Source organism: Piliocolobus tephrosceles, chromosome 8 (genome assembly GCF_002776525.5).
Source record: "Piliocolobus tephrosceles isolate RC106 chromosome 8, ASM277652v3, whole genome shotgun sequence".
NCBI classification, from domain to species: domain Eukaryota; kingdom Metazoa; phylum Chordata; class Mammalia; order Primates; family Cercopithecidae; genus Piliocolobus; species Piliocolobus tephrosceles.
The window spans coordinates 60,279,283-60,294,314 of NC_045441.1; the positions used below are offsets into that span (position 1 = coordinate 60,279,283).

General features: G+C 36.4%; 1 protein-coding gene across 1 annotated transcript in view; it reads right to left on the reverse strand.

Annotated features, from left to right (window-relative positions):
* ABCB5 (ATP binding cassette subfamily B member 5) overlaps positions 1-15,032 on the reverse strand; it is a 134,694-nt gene that overhangs the window by 105,826 nt on the left and 13,836 nt on the right. The window contains exons 5-12 of the mRNA XM_023215951.2: positions 9,224-9,415; positions 8,967-9,138; positions 6,763-6,887; positions 6,505-6,682; positions 5,065-5,178; positions 4,634-4,744; positions 2,535-2,660; positions 1,062-1,265 (exon numbers count right to left, since the gene is read on the reverse strand). Coding sequence (XP_023071719.1) covers positions 1,062-1,265; positions 2,535-2,660; positions 4,634-4,744; positions 5,065-5,178; positions 6,505-6,682; positions 6,763-6,887; positions 8,967-9,138; positions 9,224-9,415 — 1,222 coding nt within the window. The remainder of the gene's footprint in view (positions 1-1,061; positions 1,266-2,534; positions 2,661-4,633; positions 4,745-5,064; positions 5,179-6,504; positions 6,683-6,762; positions 6,888-8,966; positions 9,139-9,223; positions 9,416-15,032) is intronic.

Sequence of the window (15,032 nt, forward strand, 5' to 3'; positions counted from 1 at the left end):
TCTCATAAGTCTGGTTAGCAAGAATTTTAGCTTACTATATTGCTTTCCAAATATGATTTCACTTTTTGGGGGACTATATTGCTTTCCAAATATGATTTCACTTTTTCTTTTTTTTTTTTTCTGCCATGTCTCATTCTGTTGCCCAGGTTGGAGTGCAGTGCTGGGAACTCAGCTCACTGCAACCTCCACCTCCCAGGTTCAAGCAATTCCCCTGCCTCAGCCTCCCTAGTAGCTGGGACTATAGGTGTGCACCACCACACCTGGCTAACTTTTTTGTCTTTTTAGTAGAGACAGGGTTTCACCATGTTGGCCAAGCTGATGTCAAACTCCTAACCTCAGGTATCTTCCCACCTCGGCCTCCCAAAGTGCTAGGATTACATGCGTGAGCCACCGCACGTGGCCTGATTTCACATTTTTTATGCAATGTTAGCTTCCTGTGCTTTAAAAAATGATCCTAGTTTTTCTTGTGGTTTGTCACAGAACGAATCTGATTGTGTGTATGACTTTCCCACTCTCAGCCACAAGGTGGCCTCGCAAATAAACATTTTAGACATAATTTCTCAGCTTGGCCTGATGATTTTGTTTCATATTTCTTTGCTATGCTTTAACATATCTTTCATTTTTTTCCTTTTCATTTGCAGAACAAAATATGATTCTTTTCAATCTGGCCTTTCAATGATGCATTTCTTCTTTTGGTTGTTACTATGCATTCTTCTCTATAGATGTTTCATACATGGGTGTCCAATTTTTGGCTTCCCTGGGCCACATTGAAAGAAGAATTGTCTTGGGCCACACATTAAATACACTAAAATTAACAATAGTGGCAAGATTAAAAAAATCACAAAAAAATCTCATAATGTCTCTTAAGAAAGTTTATAAATTTGTGTTGGACCTCATGCAAAGCCATCTTGTGCCACTGGTTGGACAAGCTTGTTCTAGGGCAATCCAGAATTTAATCACACCCCTACTATTCTGCATCAGTTGTTGTTTCAATACCTTATATTGGAATATTGCAGTGCTGCCACTGTAAGCTAAGGACACAGGCTGCACTGTGTACTCACATTAGGAAACTCCATGATAAAATCATAAGCATTTGCTTCCCTTGCTGCTCTCTCCATCTCTTCATCAGTCACATCATCTCGTCCATACTTGATATTGTTACTGATGGTGGTCCCAAACAAAACAGGCTCTTGACTAACCACTCCAATATGTTCTCGATAATGCCGCACATTTAGAGCTCTGATGTCATTCTCATCTACCGTGATCTGTCAATCCAAAGAATGAACCATGTTGTGATGCCTTTTACTGTATGGATTTTAGGGTCTTTCATACTAGACCAAAATATAAACTGAGAAGTAGCATATTTTAGAAATGAAAGACTGACTATATTTTGATAAAATATTTATAACATAAATATTGTCCGTAGACTTGTTCTGGTAGATGGGCACCAACAAAACTGCAAAAGAATAATTGGCTTAAAACGTTGCCAGATCATCTGATTATCTTTATTCTAAGATCCACAAGTTAGATATTATAAAGACACATATTCTAGGTTCCACAAATGTTATGATGTAGACACATACAAAAAACTTCAGTTTTGGATGTGGCCCTTACGTTTCTTCTGGGAAATAGCCTTCATTATTTCAACACCTCACACCTCTGCAAAAGACAAAAGTGTCTCCTATTCATTGCTATACATAATAATAAGTGACCGCTGTCTTCTCCCCAGGTGGTGCCATTGCCAATTGCCCCAACATATTCCAGTGACAGAAGCCAGGGTTTGGTAATTCTAACTCATAGAGTCTCTATTTCTTACCAACCCTTGTTTTCTGTCACGGCATGGATATTCTATGCAACTCTTTTATACATGTAACACTCATCTAATAATTTATGTAGTCACATGGGTATAGGATACTCCAAATGAAAACTATGAAGTAAAATTTAAATAAAGCCAGGCTCTAGGGGAGTAGATTTTCTTATAAAAATAACTGTTGAAAGTTTTAACAGAAGCATTAAGAACTAATCACTTTTGAATATCACAGTCTTATCCTCTATGCCACTTACAAGGCTGAGAAAGTTAAGTACAACATTGTAAGCTCCAAGAAAAAAAAAAAAAAAAAGAAAAGTGGAGATGTTTTCTACATCATTCTTCCAGGACAAACTTTGAAATTCTTGATAGACGCTGGCTACATGTTAATATGCTATTTTTCTCCACAACATTCCCTACCTTCTAACATACTATATAATTTACTTATTTTTTTATTGTTTGTCTCCGATTATTAGAATGTAAACTTCATGAGGGCAGATTTTTATCTGTTTCATTCACCTAGGTATTTTCAGAACCCAAAATAGTGCCTGACACATAGTAGGCAATAAATAAATATTTGTTGAATGAATGGATACAAAGGAAAGAAAACAATATGGCTTCTCTCCCAGTTCTACTGTTGAAAATGAAAAGTTACAGATCTGCGAGCCCTGCAGTGTTTCCAAATTCCATTAGGAGGACTGTGCATGGTTTTGCTAGCTATACTTACAAAGCCATCATCCGGATCATATAACCTCTGCAGAAGCTGGACTACCGTACTCTTCCCACTGCCATTGGGACCAACCAAGGCGACTGTCTCTCCAGACTTAATTCTGAGATTCAGACCTTTCAGAATCTATTGGAATGTATGGATGGAAAATCATAAAACCACAATGAGAATATGATGGACACATTTTCAGAAAATGAATATATAATTATAAACTGAAAACGAATTCTTCTGTGGAGCTTAAAAACAACTTTAGATCTTGTTACGTTTGTTTCATGTGCATGTATAATAATGGCCTAAATAACTTTGGAAAATAGTAGTAAAAGAATCTATCATTATCTCTCTGTGTAAAGAGGAGACCTAAATTAAGAGTACTGTCACTCTCAGAATATTAACTAGTAAACTGTTCACATTTTCAACTAAAATATTTTGTATGAATTTTGACTATCAAGCTAATGAAAGTCTTGTCTTAATTTGTAACAAGTGAATGAGATCTTGCCAGATATTTTCACAAGCTATTGAATGAGGCTCCTCCTTAGAATAAATTAACATAATTGCGAAGCATATTCTAAAATAAAACAACTGGCAAAGTTTCTTAGTGTCTCCCGATAGATGAGAGTTTATTATTAGAAACCTTGGTGGTCTCATGGTGACCCATGAGGGAACATTTTAAACATTTTCTCAACGACTGGGGTTGCTACAGCATTTAGTGTGCCAGGGATCTGCAATGTGAGTGAAGCTTCACAATAATTACCCTCTTAAAATGACAACAGTGATCCTGTTGAGAAATTCTCACCTATCCTTGCTTGCATCTGTATGTAGTTAGCCCTAAACAGGGGAATCTCCCCTTGAATTCTCTTGCTTTGATCTTACCATTTGTAAAGCAATGGACTCTTTGCATAAGCCAAACATAAAACCTTCAAAGGGCCAAGCCGAGAAAAGTTCTCTGAAGAAGGTGAGAAATCGAGGACCACCAGTAGGAGTACCTCTTCTCACACCTGCACTTTTACTCTAGATTTGGTTTCTGGTCCTTCCTCGAAAGAATTTGTTTTATTTATTTAAAATGGGTGAACCCCCTCCCCCAATTTCATTCTTTAGTTTAACAAAAAAGGTTATGTTTCAAAAGTTCATTTTAAAAATAGTTGTTTAAAACCCAAAGAACACTTTCCCATGCAATATATTGGCACAATTCGTGCTGAAGTCCCCAGGAAGCCAATCGAAATGCAGTTGCAAAATGCAGTTTGAAATACTGTACAGTTAAGAAAAATGGTGGAAGTCAATACTATTCCAATAATGGTAATTGGTAATTAAGTAACAACTTTAAAAAATAAAGAGGTTTGAAAAGAGATTTTCAATCAAAGTTTTAATCAGAAAAAAATAAGGAAGTAGGAGTAGGTAGGTCTTTATGCAAATTCTGTAACAGACATTAGAAATTGATCACATTAGTAATTTTATCTATGTCACTTAAAATCATGTCTTTTTTTATGAAGCAAGTGTTTCATTAGTAATTACCTTTTGCAATATTTAACAACAACTGCTTTTTTGGTAAATACAGTAATGAAGTGAAAGGGGGAAGACAAAAATACACACATTTTCACAAGAACTTGTCAAAGGCTGAATGGAGTAGGATAAACTGTGTGTGTGTGTGTGTTTGTGTGTGTGTGTGATAAAGTACTTGCCACAATTGCTGGTGCAGTAAAAGCCCCAGGAAAGGAAGAAGGGAAAGGCACATGTGCATAATTCTCCTAGATTAGAGAGGAGGGGGTTAAAATGAGTTATCTATGTTGAGTGGGGTAGCATCTAGGAACCACCAATAGGTGGCAGCATTAACCCAAGACATTTTGATGTATTCTCAAACCCAGAGTAGAAGAATTTCACGGAGCTGAAAATGCTTTAGTCAGTTGAATATAGAAAGAATTATGCAAAATATAACTAGTTGATTCAGAGTTATTTGTCCATTATTTGTCTACCTCCTCAAGTCTCTAGGCAAAGTAACCAAAATCTTGGCCAAAGTGATCCTGAGTAATCTTGTCAGAGAAGATCTTGGCCAGTAGAAGATAATATCAGAAAACTGCACGATTGTATAATTTGTTTTAACCTACCTTAATAGATGGTCTTGATGGGTAATTGAAAGAAACATTTTTAAATTCCACAGTTCCTTCTATGGATTCAGGTTTATATCCAGCTGTGGAAAAGTTATCTATATTGGGTTTCTTGGAAAAACAAAGGAAATGTTATAAATCTTCAAAGGAGTAATCTGACAGTTTATACATTTTAAAAATAGTTGAAGGATGGTTTTCTTCCACAACAGTTTCCTTTCTGCTATAGAAGTGCACTGAGTTAGACATGAAGGTTTCAATACTACACAATCTCCTCTTAGAAAAGAATTAAAAGCAATCTCTCTTTCCCATAAACAACAGGCCAACATTAAATTTATCCATCCTATTGTTTTAGTGAAATGAGTGTGCGTGTTTTCTTGTCTCCTTCTTGCAGTAATGATAGTTATTCTTCAAAGCAATAGGAGGGGTCTTACCTTATCAATAACCTGGAAAATATTAAAGGCAGCTCCTCGGGCTATCGCGAAGGTTTCAAAGTGAGGGGCTGCTGCTCCAATGCAATAACTACTATGGATTACACTAAAGAAAACCTATAAGAACAAACAAAATGGTATTTAGCTTTCTGCAGTTATGTAAGAAAGACAATAGAATGTAATATATAGTTATTGGTTTAAGCTCACAGAGAGATATTAGAGGAATTAGGTAAGACAGAATGGAAGGTATCACCAAAGTATCCTTGGCCTTTTCCTAATATGGAACAAATTTCGATTATCTCATAGTCTTGTGGTTATCACCTGCTGGGATGTGTGACCAGAAAAATCTGCTGACTGAAGTGTGCTGGCCATGTATAAACCCCATGATGAGTTGCACCTTCCTCCTTGCTGGGTGACCCCTTGAACTTTAAAAAGAAAGATTCAGTAGATTTCATTGGCTCAGAGACATTGTACTGTTTTCACTCAAGCTGGTTTTGAATTTTTGTATTAGGGAACAGCTGTCCATTTTGAGACAGACTCATCTCTGCAAAAAGTCAAATAAGAAAAGAATCCCTCAAGCTAGGAGCCCTTATTCCTACCATACAGATGAGGATGCTTAGGCTTAGTAAGCCAGTTACCCAGCCAAGCATAAATTGAGGAGCGAGGATGAGTGAAAAATCCTTCATGTTCACATTTCACTTTATATGAAATAAATGACTAGCTAAAGTCTTAATTATGAATGCCTCAAATTCAAAAGATGAATTCAATGGAAAGAAGAGAAATCTATATAGAATGGAAAGGCCAAACAAGGATCAAAGTATAAAGAGCAGATCATTTTGGTTCCTCAAGACAAATATTTCTTAATCCTGAACTGATCTGTTTATTGTTGTAACTTGAGAGGATAACTGAATAAATTATTAATTAACACATAACTCCTAGGAATTTGAAAGTCTCCAAACTGTGATATTGGACAGAACTGTATGTAGTCTGTTTTTAACATTACTACATGCTGAAAGGACAGAGGAAGAGGAGGTGAATGCAAACTCTACAGACCATTTCCGGAGAGAAGACATTTAGCAAGGTGAATGCAGAACACTGTCTGATCTCAGCCAAGATGCAAGGAAAAATCTCACAAAAGATTGGCCTTTTTCACTGCTAGATTAAGAAAACTCAGTGTATTTCCCAAGGGGAATTCAATTATGATTCTTCTAAAAGCAGAATGCAGATGCTTGACACAACGAGGACACTAAAACATGTTGGATGAATAAATCCCGTCAATTCATAACTATAATTCAAAGGTGTATACAAATAATTTGCGGGAAACAAACATTTGTTTATTAAAAACATTCATCTTTGAATATTCATCTTCAAAGAGGGATTTTGGCTAAACTAGGTAAGGAAAGATCATCCAGGCCAGATACCTTGTTCTCAAACAAGACTTACAGCAAGAACAGTCCCGATGGTATATCCAGGTTCTCCATTAAGAATCAAGGAGGTTCCATACCAAAAAGCAAGTCCATAGGTTCCGTTCATAAAGAAGTACACAGCACCAAGAGACAGTTTTGAGGCTACAGCCCTTTTTATGCCAAAATCCTTTGCATCTTTGAGATTCTGTGTATACCTTACAAAAACAGAACACAACTTAATAGCCACTGGGGAAAATAAAACCAAGCATATTTTATTATATTTAAAGGGAAAGACCTTTGAAGTTCTTTCTCTTGGGCCCCAAAGGCTACAACTGTTCGGATTGATGACAAGACTTCTTCTGCCACAGCCCCAGCTTTGGAATAGGCACTTAATTCCTTACTGGTCAATGAGATGACCATCTGTAATAAACCACAACCACAGTTAAAAAATGGCTCTGCATAGTAATAATGTACTGAGCATTTAAGTCAGGTGGAATTTGAATTCTAAGTAGCCTAATGGTATTTTTAAAAACTCTATCTCTGCATTTTCAAAAATTTGTCGTCAAAATACTAAGAGGTAAGATTTCAGAGAGAAAAGGGAAAATATCACTATTGGTGACTAGACAGGTTTACCTGATTTCACATGCCCTTTTCTCTATTATACGTCCCATTTACTAATCATTTTACATTTTGAAATTAGCACAACAGTTCCACGAAAGGGAACAGTGGGGACACTGCCTTCAGAGCTGTGAATTCATTAACTATTGCCTATTCGCATAGCAAGTCTATCCACCTGAAAAATACATTCCACATAATAGGAGCTGATTTTATATAAGACATGCTTGGATAACTGTTATAGTCAGAGAGTAACAGAAGCTGAGTAATACTCATTATTTTCTGAATTCATTTACTAAAGGTAATTATTCCTATAGTGTGTCACTAGAGGGGAAACACCACCTGGCACAAAGCCTTATACTCACCAAGTATTTAATAGATACTTGCCAAGTTGAATTGAAGGAAGCTAGAAACCATCCACTCTGGTATCTCATCATTTGGACAACTCTGACCTTCACCTGCTTCCTCTTCATGATCAATTAATACAATAACAGAATTTAGACTACCCACTGCTATTCCTTTACAACTCCTTGTTTACTTCTCTTCTGTGGGCAGTTAAGGTTCTGATCTTAGTAACTTACTGCAGGCAATCTTTCTACTGAGACTTCCTTCCTCATTTCAAATAAGCTGAGGATGAAGATTTTTATAAAGGCTACAAAGTCAACACTCAGAGTCACACTAAGTAAAGACATGCTGTCCAAATCTCCAAGCCTATTGTTAAGGGCTTAGCCCACTATAGAATATTTTTATTGCTGAAAATTCTTGTTTGGTTGATTAGTATATTGTTAGCAAATAAACTCTGGAAATTTTATGAATTGTATTTCCATAAAGAACAATTAGTGTTACCAAATTTAAAGCACTGTGCCTCCGATCTAGAAGATGAGTATATACGCTGGTAGAATTGCCAAAAGATATGATTTGAAGAGTAATATCAGATATGCATTTGCTGTTTTTAGATTTCACAAAGAGTATTGGTTTCAAAACCAGGCTGTAGATAAGATTACAATTTTGTGGTATACTTACAGCAAAACAGTGCTAAAAATATAATTTAGAATGCAAGTACATAATTTGTTTAAAAAACTGAAACATATTTATGTAGTACATAAAAATAGATATTAGCAGACATTTGAAATGTAATTGAAAGCCTTATTGAAATATAAGCTTGGCTGGGTGCGGTAGCTCACTGGCCTGCAATCCCAGCACTTTGGGGGGCCGAGGTGGGTGGACAGCTTCAGCCCAAGAATTCAAGATCAGCCTGGGCAACATGGTGAAAACCTGTCTCTACAAAAAATACAAAAGTTAGCTGGGCATGGTCGCCTGTAGTCCCAACTACTTGGGGGGCTGAGATGGGAGGATGACTTGAGCCTGCAAAGCTGAAGCGGCAGTGAACCATGTTTGTCCCATTGCATTCCAGCCTGTGTGACAAAGTGAGACCTTGCCTTGAAAAATCTTTATGTATATATACATATAAACTTTAAGAGGATGATATAAAAAATTCCATTCTACCCAATGAAATGAATCATAACATGTTGATCTGGGTATTTAGAACAAACAAGGCTGTCCCAACAGCAACAACTACACATCACATGTATAACAGCATCATACTTTATCCATGCTAGCACTTGAAGTTGTGTTAGACTGCTAAATGAAGAGAAATGTTTTTAATGTTAGTAAGCTATTAAAAACATTTCATTTTAGCCAAATAACTTGAAGATAGAAAGGGGATTAATGGAGAACAAAATCAAAAGTATTTGTGGTGTATAATATCCCTTTGTAGTTTGGGACATGGCAAATGAATAGAAAAGCCATTTTTGGACAAACTCAATGTGTCATTTAGTTCACACTGCTGCTTCCATTCAACATTGCATTAGCCATCTCACTTACTCTAGAACATGCTGCCGCTGAAGCCATTATAAGAGGAGATGTGGATAGAGTTACTAGGGTGAGTTTCCAGCCCTTCACCAAACCAATTGCCAGGCCAATTGAAAAAGTAGACATGTTTTGAAACAACAGAGCAATCTTATCTCCAATACCATCGCTGATTTTATCAATGTCACTGAAACAGGCAAATAAATGTAGTTAGGTCATTTACATGTCACATATGTAAACAAAGCTAATGTACTACAATATCATCCTCTTACTCCGTCATGCGAGTGTTAAGTTCACCGATGTCACAGCTATCAAACCAGCCGACGTCCTGTGCCAAAACTGAATGAAAAAACTGTTTTCGAATCCTCTTGGTCTGTCGTGCTGCAGTTATAATCCAAAAGCAAATCTGTATGTAACCAAAAATCAAGGCAGCAACACCTATTCCAACATAATACAGGGTCAACCTGAAGAAAGAGTATTAGAATGTGAGACCGAAGTGCAACATTTTTCTCTTGTTACACACACACACACACACAAATCGATCACAGTATTTGATTGAGGAAATTTATGCTAGAACTAGAAAATGGACTAAAAATAACATGCCATGAGAGTGAAGTACATTGAATATAAGGATCTAGGTTTCCTTGTAAAGCATAGAGTACATCTTTTACATTATTATCAGAAATTAGTATTTTAAAGCATTCTTGCTATTTATGTCTTCTTTCAGTATTTTTAATACTTCCATATGAAAAAGTTCCATAGAGGGAATCAAGGTAACTGTAGGTGGAACTGGAGGGTAAAAGAAAAAAAAAAAAAAATGATAGCAGTCAAAAGCATTTGATAAAAACTTAAAAACTATACATAGTCAGCCCCAAATTCAACTTAAGGAATTCACCCTGAGGTAATACATACAAAGATTCATCTATATAACTGGTCTTTGTAGCATTTGTAGCAATATAAAAATATTGAAAACAATCCAAATATTTTACAGTAGGAGACCAAATAAGAAATGTAATTATTTAATAAATGTATACTGAGTGCCCACTATGTGTGAAGTTCTAGAGACAGCGCCATGAGCAGGATAATAAGTCCTCCAATTCTGGCAGGAGGCAGACAATATGCAAAGAGAAAAAAATAGGTTTTTCTAGGAAGGAAGTAAACAGGGTGATAGTTCACAGAATAACTGGTGAGTAAACATGGGTTGGGAGAGCTAGCGCAGATAAATAGAGTGGTTAAAAAAAGTTTCTGTGAGGAAGTGATATTATAGCTGGGATCCAAAACATGAAAGTAAGCCAGCCATAAAAAGAGCAGGAAGTGCATTCCAGGGAGAGGAAAAAACATCTCTCCCAGGAGAGACTGAGTCAGAAAAAAGTTGTTTAGCATGTTCCAGAAACAAAAGAAGTCCAAAGTGGTAAGAAATAATGAGGCTGGAGAATTTGGCATATTCTAGGGTTTTTACAGTACATTGTTCATGTTTTATTCCAGGAGAAGCAGAAGATCATTGGAAGATCTAAGCATGGGATGGCATTATCTGTTCAACTTTTTAAAAGACCACTCCAGCTTCTCTGTGGAGAACAGATGAAAGCAGAAATAATTGAGCATGAAGTTCTGTTAAGAAGCTATTGCCATGGCCAAGATGAGAAGAATGGGGGCTTGGATGAGGATCATGGCAGCCTACATGAAAAGAAGCAGACAGATTTTAGGTGTATTTTAGAAACAAAAATTGCCAGACTAATGGATGCCCTGAATAAGAACAACCAACTTTCTCTGCTAGACACATGACTGGGAAGACTGTCAAAGCAAAAAGCTCCCTTCCTGCCTCCAATGACACCTATCCTGAAAAAGAAAAGTCCTTTCCATTCAATCTTCTAGATTATGAGAATTTGACCTGCTTGAAGAGCATCAGATTGTACACCTCACCTTGAATGGAGTACCTTTCATGATCCTTGATGAGAAGAGAGAACTTGAACAGCTGTTACAGGTAAGCCCCCTTTGCCTACGGAGATGCTCTCTCTACCATGGGGATCTAATCAGTCACAGTCTCCTTCAAGCATGCTATAGACCCAGGATGTTTAATTGCCACCTGTTTGCTCTCGCATGGATATTTAGATTTCTTAGTGCTTTATAGTTTATTTGATTTTTTGAAAAAGATGGGATCTCACTATATTACCCAGGCTATCCTCAAACTCCTAGGCTTAAGGGATCCTCCTGTCTCAGCCTCCTAAGTAGCTGGCACTGATAGTACATAACACTGGGACTACAGGTGCACACTAGTGTTTTATAATTGTGTGTGTGTGTGTTTGTAATAATAAAGTAGTCTTTATTTAATAGATTCTTCCTGAAAAAAATGCCAATGTATTGGATATGAGGAATGTAGGAAAGGGAGAAATCAAGAATAACTTCTTAGGTTTTGAGTAGAGCAGCTGGTGATGACGGTATCACTTACAGATGCGAGAGACAGGGACAAAGACAAGATTTGCAAGACATAGAGAGAGTTCAGATTTAGACATGGAAGTCAGAAATGCCTGTTAAACCTCAAAATGGAGATCAAGTAAGAAGCTGAAAATGAGAAATGGAAGCACAAGAGAGGGGGTCTAGGCTGGGGATGTGGATTTGAAAGCAGTAACTTATAGGCAGGTGGGAATTAAAACAAAGGGACTGGCTGAGAACACCCAGGAAGAGGAAGAATTAGGTGTAGGTAAAGAAGAGAAGAGGGCCAAGGACTATCAGTAACTGTGCAAAGATGTAGCTTGGGATGAAGATAAAGAATCTGCCAAGAAGGCTGTGAGGTGGTTGAGAATCCAGGAGAGTGAAGTACCAAGCAACACAGGAGAGAAAAATACAATTGATGCTCATCATTTGAAAATTCTGTATTTGCAAATCTGCTTCCTTGCTGAAATTTTTTTTCTAAGTCCCAAGTCAATACTTGTAGTGTTTTCATGGTTATTTATGGACATGCACAGAGTGACCAAAAATTTGGTTTGCTGGATGCACACGTTCTCAGCTAAGGTCCAGCAAGGCCCATACTCTGCCTTCTTGTTTCAGCTCTTGTACTGTAAACAAAGATTATTTTCCTGGCCTATTTAGTGCCAAGTTTTTCTCATTTTTATGCTTTTGGTTGATGATTTTGCTATTTATAATAGTTCCCAAGCGTCATGCTGAAGTGATGGCTAGTGTTCCTTAGTGCAAGAAGGCTGTGATGTGCCCTATGTAGAAAACAGGTGTGTCAGATAAGTTTCATTCAGGAGTGAGATATAGTGAGAACATGAGTTCAATGTTAAAGAATCACCAACACATATTAAATAAGGTGTCTTTAAAAAAAAGCACACATAAAGTGAGGTTGTGTGTTATTTGGTTGACAAAAAGTTTGTCACCAGAGGCTCACAGGATCCTAACACTGTGTTTCTCCTAAGAGTAAGCTTCAGAATTTGATAATTCAATTTTCACAGAAACTTTAATAGACCATAACTATCATAAATAATTTACCGTGTTTTCTAGTAAGAGGAACTATTCAAGGATAGGATGGAACACTACAGGCTTAATACAAATCATCTTGTTGAATTTTTTTTTTTTTTATGTTGTGGGGAAAAGGTTTGCAACAATCACATAAAATAAGTGTAAGATGAATCCACTGAAAAGCACAAGACATTATTAGGAGAAGTTAAAGAAGATCTAAATAAATGAAGAAACATTCCGTTGATGGATTGGGAGACTCAGTGTTGTTAAGATGACAGTCTTCCCCAAATTTATCTATAGATTCATTGCAATCCCTGTCAAAATTCTCCTGTGTGCTCTCCTGCAGAAATTGACAAGGTGTTCATAAAATATACATAGAAACGTAGAGAACTCAGAATAGCCAAAGTAATTTTTAAAAAGAAGAGCAAATTTGGAGAACTTACACTTCCTGAGTTTATTTATTAAAACTGTAAAACTACAGTAATCGAAAAAGTGCAGTACTGGCATAAAGACAGATATATCAATAACTGCAAGAGCCGAGAGAACAGAAACGGACCATTACATTTATTGGCAGTTGATTTTTAGCAAATGCGCCAAGTCAATTCAATTGAGAAAAGATTGTTTTTTCAACAAATGGTTCTGGGACAACTGGATAGCCACATGCAAAAAAGGTAAATTTAAACCATTACCTCACATCACTCACAGAGATTAACTCAAAATGGATCATAGACCTAAGTTTAAGAGTTAAAACATTGCAATTTCAAGAAGAAAACGTAGAGGAAAATCTTCATCATCCTGGGTTAGGCAAAAAATTCCCACACCCAAAAGTGCAATCCATAACATAAAAACTTGGTGAACTGAACTTTACCAAAGTTAAAAACTTTGTCCTTCAAAAGAAACCTCTAAGAAAGTGAACACTCTGACAGATGGAGAAGAAATACTTGCCAATTGTATATCCAACAAAGAACTTGTAATCAGAATTTATAAAGAATTCTTACCACTTAATGCTAAGAAGACTAATGGCACAATTTAAAAATAGATAAAATATTTGAATAGACATTTCACCAAAGAAAATATAGGAATAGATTAAAAAGTACATTAAATGCTGATCATTAGTCACTAGGGAAATGCAAATTAAAGTCATATTATAATACCCCTTCATACCTACTACAATGGCTGTAATAAAAAAGGCAGACAATGACAAGTGTTGATGAGGATATGGAGAAACTGGAACCCTCAGACACTGCTGGTGGGACAGTAAAATGGTGTAGCCACTTTTAAAAACCAGTTTGGCAGTGTTTCAAAGAGACAAATCTAAATTTACCATATGACCCAGCAATTCTACTCCTAGGTCTACTCAAGAGTAATAAAAGCATATGTCCACACAAAGAAATGTACATCAATGTTCACAGAAGCGTATTTGTAAATAGCCAAAAAGTAGAAACAATCCAAATATCCATCAGCTGGTGAAGAGATAAACAAAATGTGATACAGCTTTGCAGTGGATTACTACTAAGCAATTAAAAGGAATAAACTACTACCAGTTACAACATGGATGAACCTCAAAAATGGTATGCCAAACAAACGAAGCCAGGTGCAAGAAACTTACATATTATATATTTCCATGCATATACAGTGTCAGTAATATGCAAATATTTTCAAATAAAAAGCAGATAAGGAGGTGCCTCAAGCTGGGCGTGGAAATAGGGATTGGTTGCAAATGAAGATCTTTGTAGGAGGATAAAAGTGTGCTAGAAATACCGTGGTGATGGTTGTACAACTCCATACATTTACTGAAAATCATTAAGTTGCACAGTTAAGACTGGTAAATTATATGCTAAGTAAATTATACATCAACAAACGTATTAAAAATCATATGAACAGTACAATTGCACTAAAATTATATGTGTACCACTATACATGTAAACATACTATAAAAATATAAACAGAAATTAATATTTTTATCTATTAGTGGTGGGATTATATATAAGTGATTTAATTGTCTTCTTTGTGCATTTGTATCTTTTCACACTTCCTACAATGAAAATGTAATTTAATCAGAAAAAATAATTTAAAATAATTTTGTAGAAGAACTGACTCACTTTTTAAAAACTATTCCTTATAAACAAATAAATGAAACAACACACTCAAGTTTTCCACATGGAAGAACTCTACTTATTAACTCCACATTCATCTAGTAATCAGACTTCCAAACTACCTGGGATCCAGAAGAAGAATTTTAGTAGCCCCAGAGCCCAGGCAATTAATTTTGCATCAAGAAATGAAGCCACCCTTGAGGGCTTAGCTTTATGATTCCAAAAGTCACCCAAATTAACATTGATTTAATGGCTTCATTTATTGAGCACTTACTATGTATTAATCTAACATGGAGTTGGCTGTCTAGTTTGCCCCTTCTGTTTCAAGTAGGTTATGCTAGATACATTAGAAGTAGCAAAAGAAAAGGATCAAGTTGCTTAGAAGTTCATATAGAATTAAGTAATCAAGGCCTGGCGCAGTGGCTCACACCTGTAATCCTAGCACTTTGGGAGGCCGAGGCGGGCAGATCACCTGAGGTTGGGAGTTCGAGACCAGTCGGACCAACATGGAGAAACCCCATTTCTACTA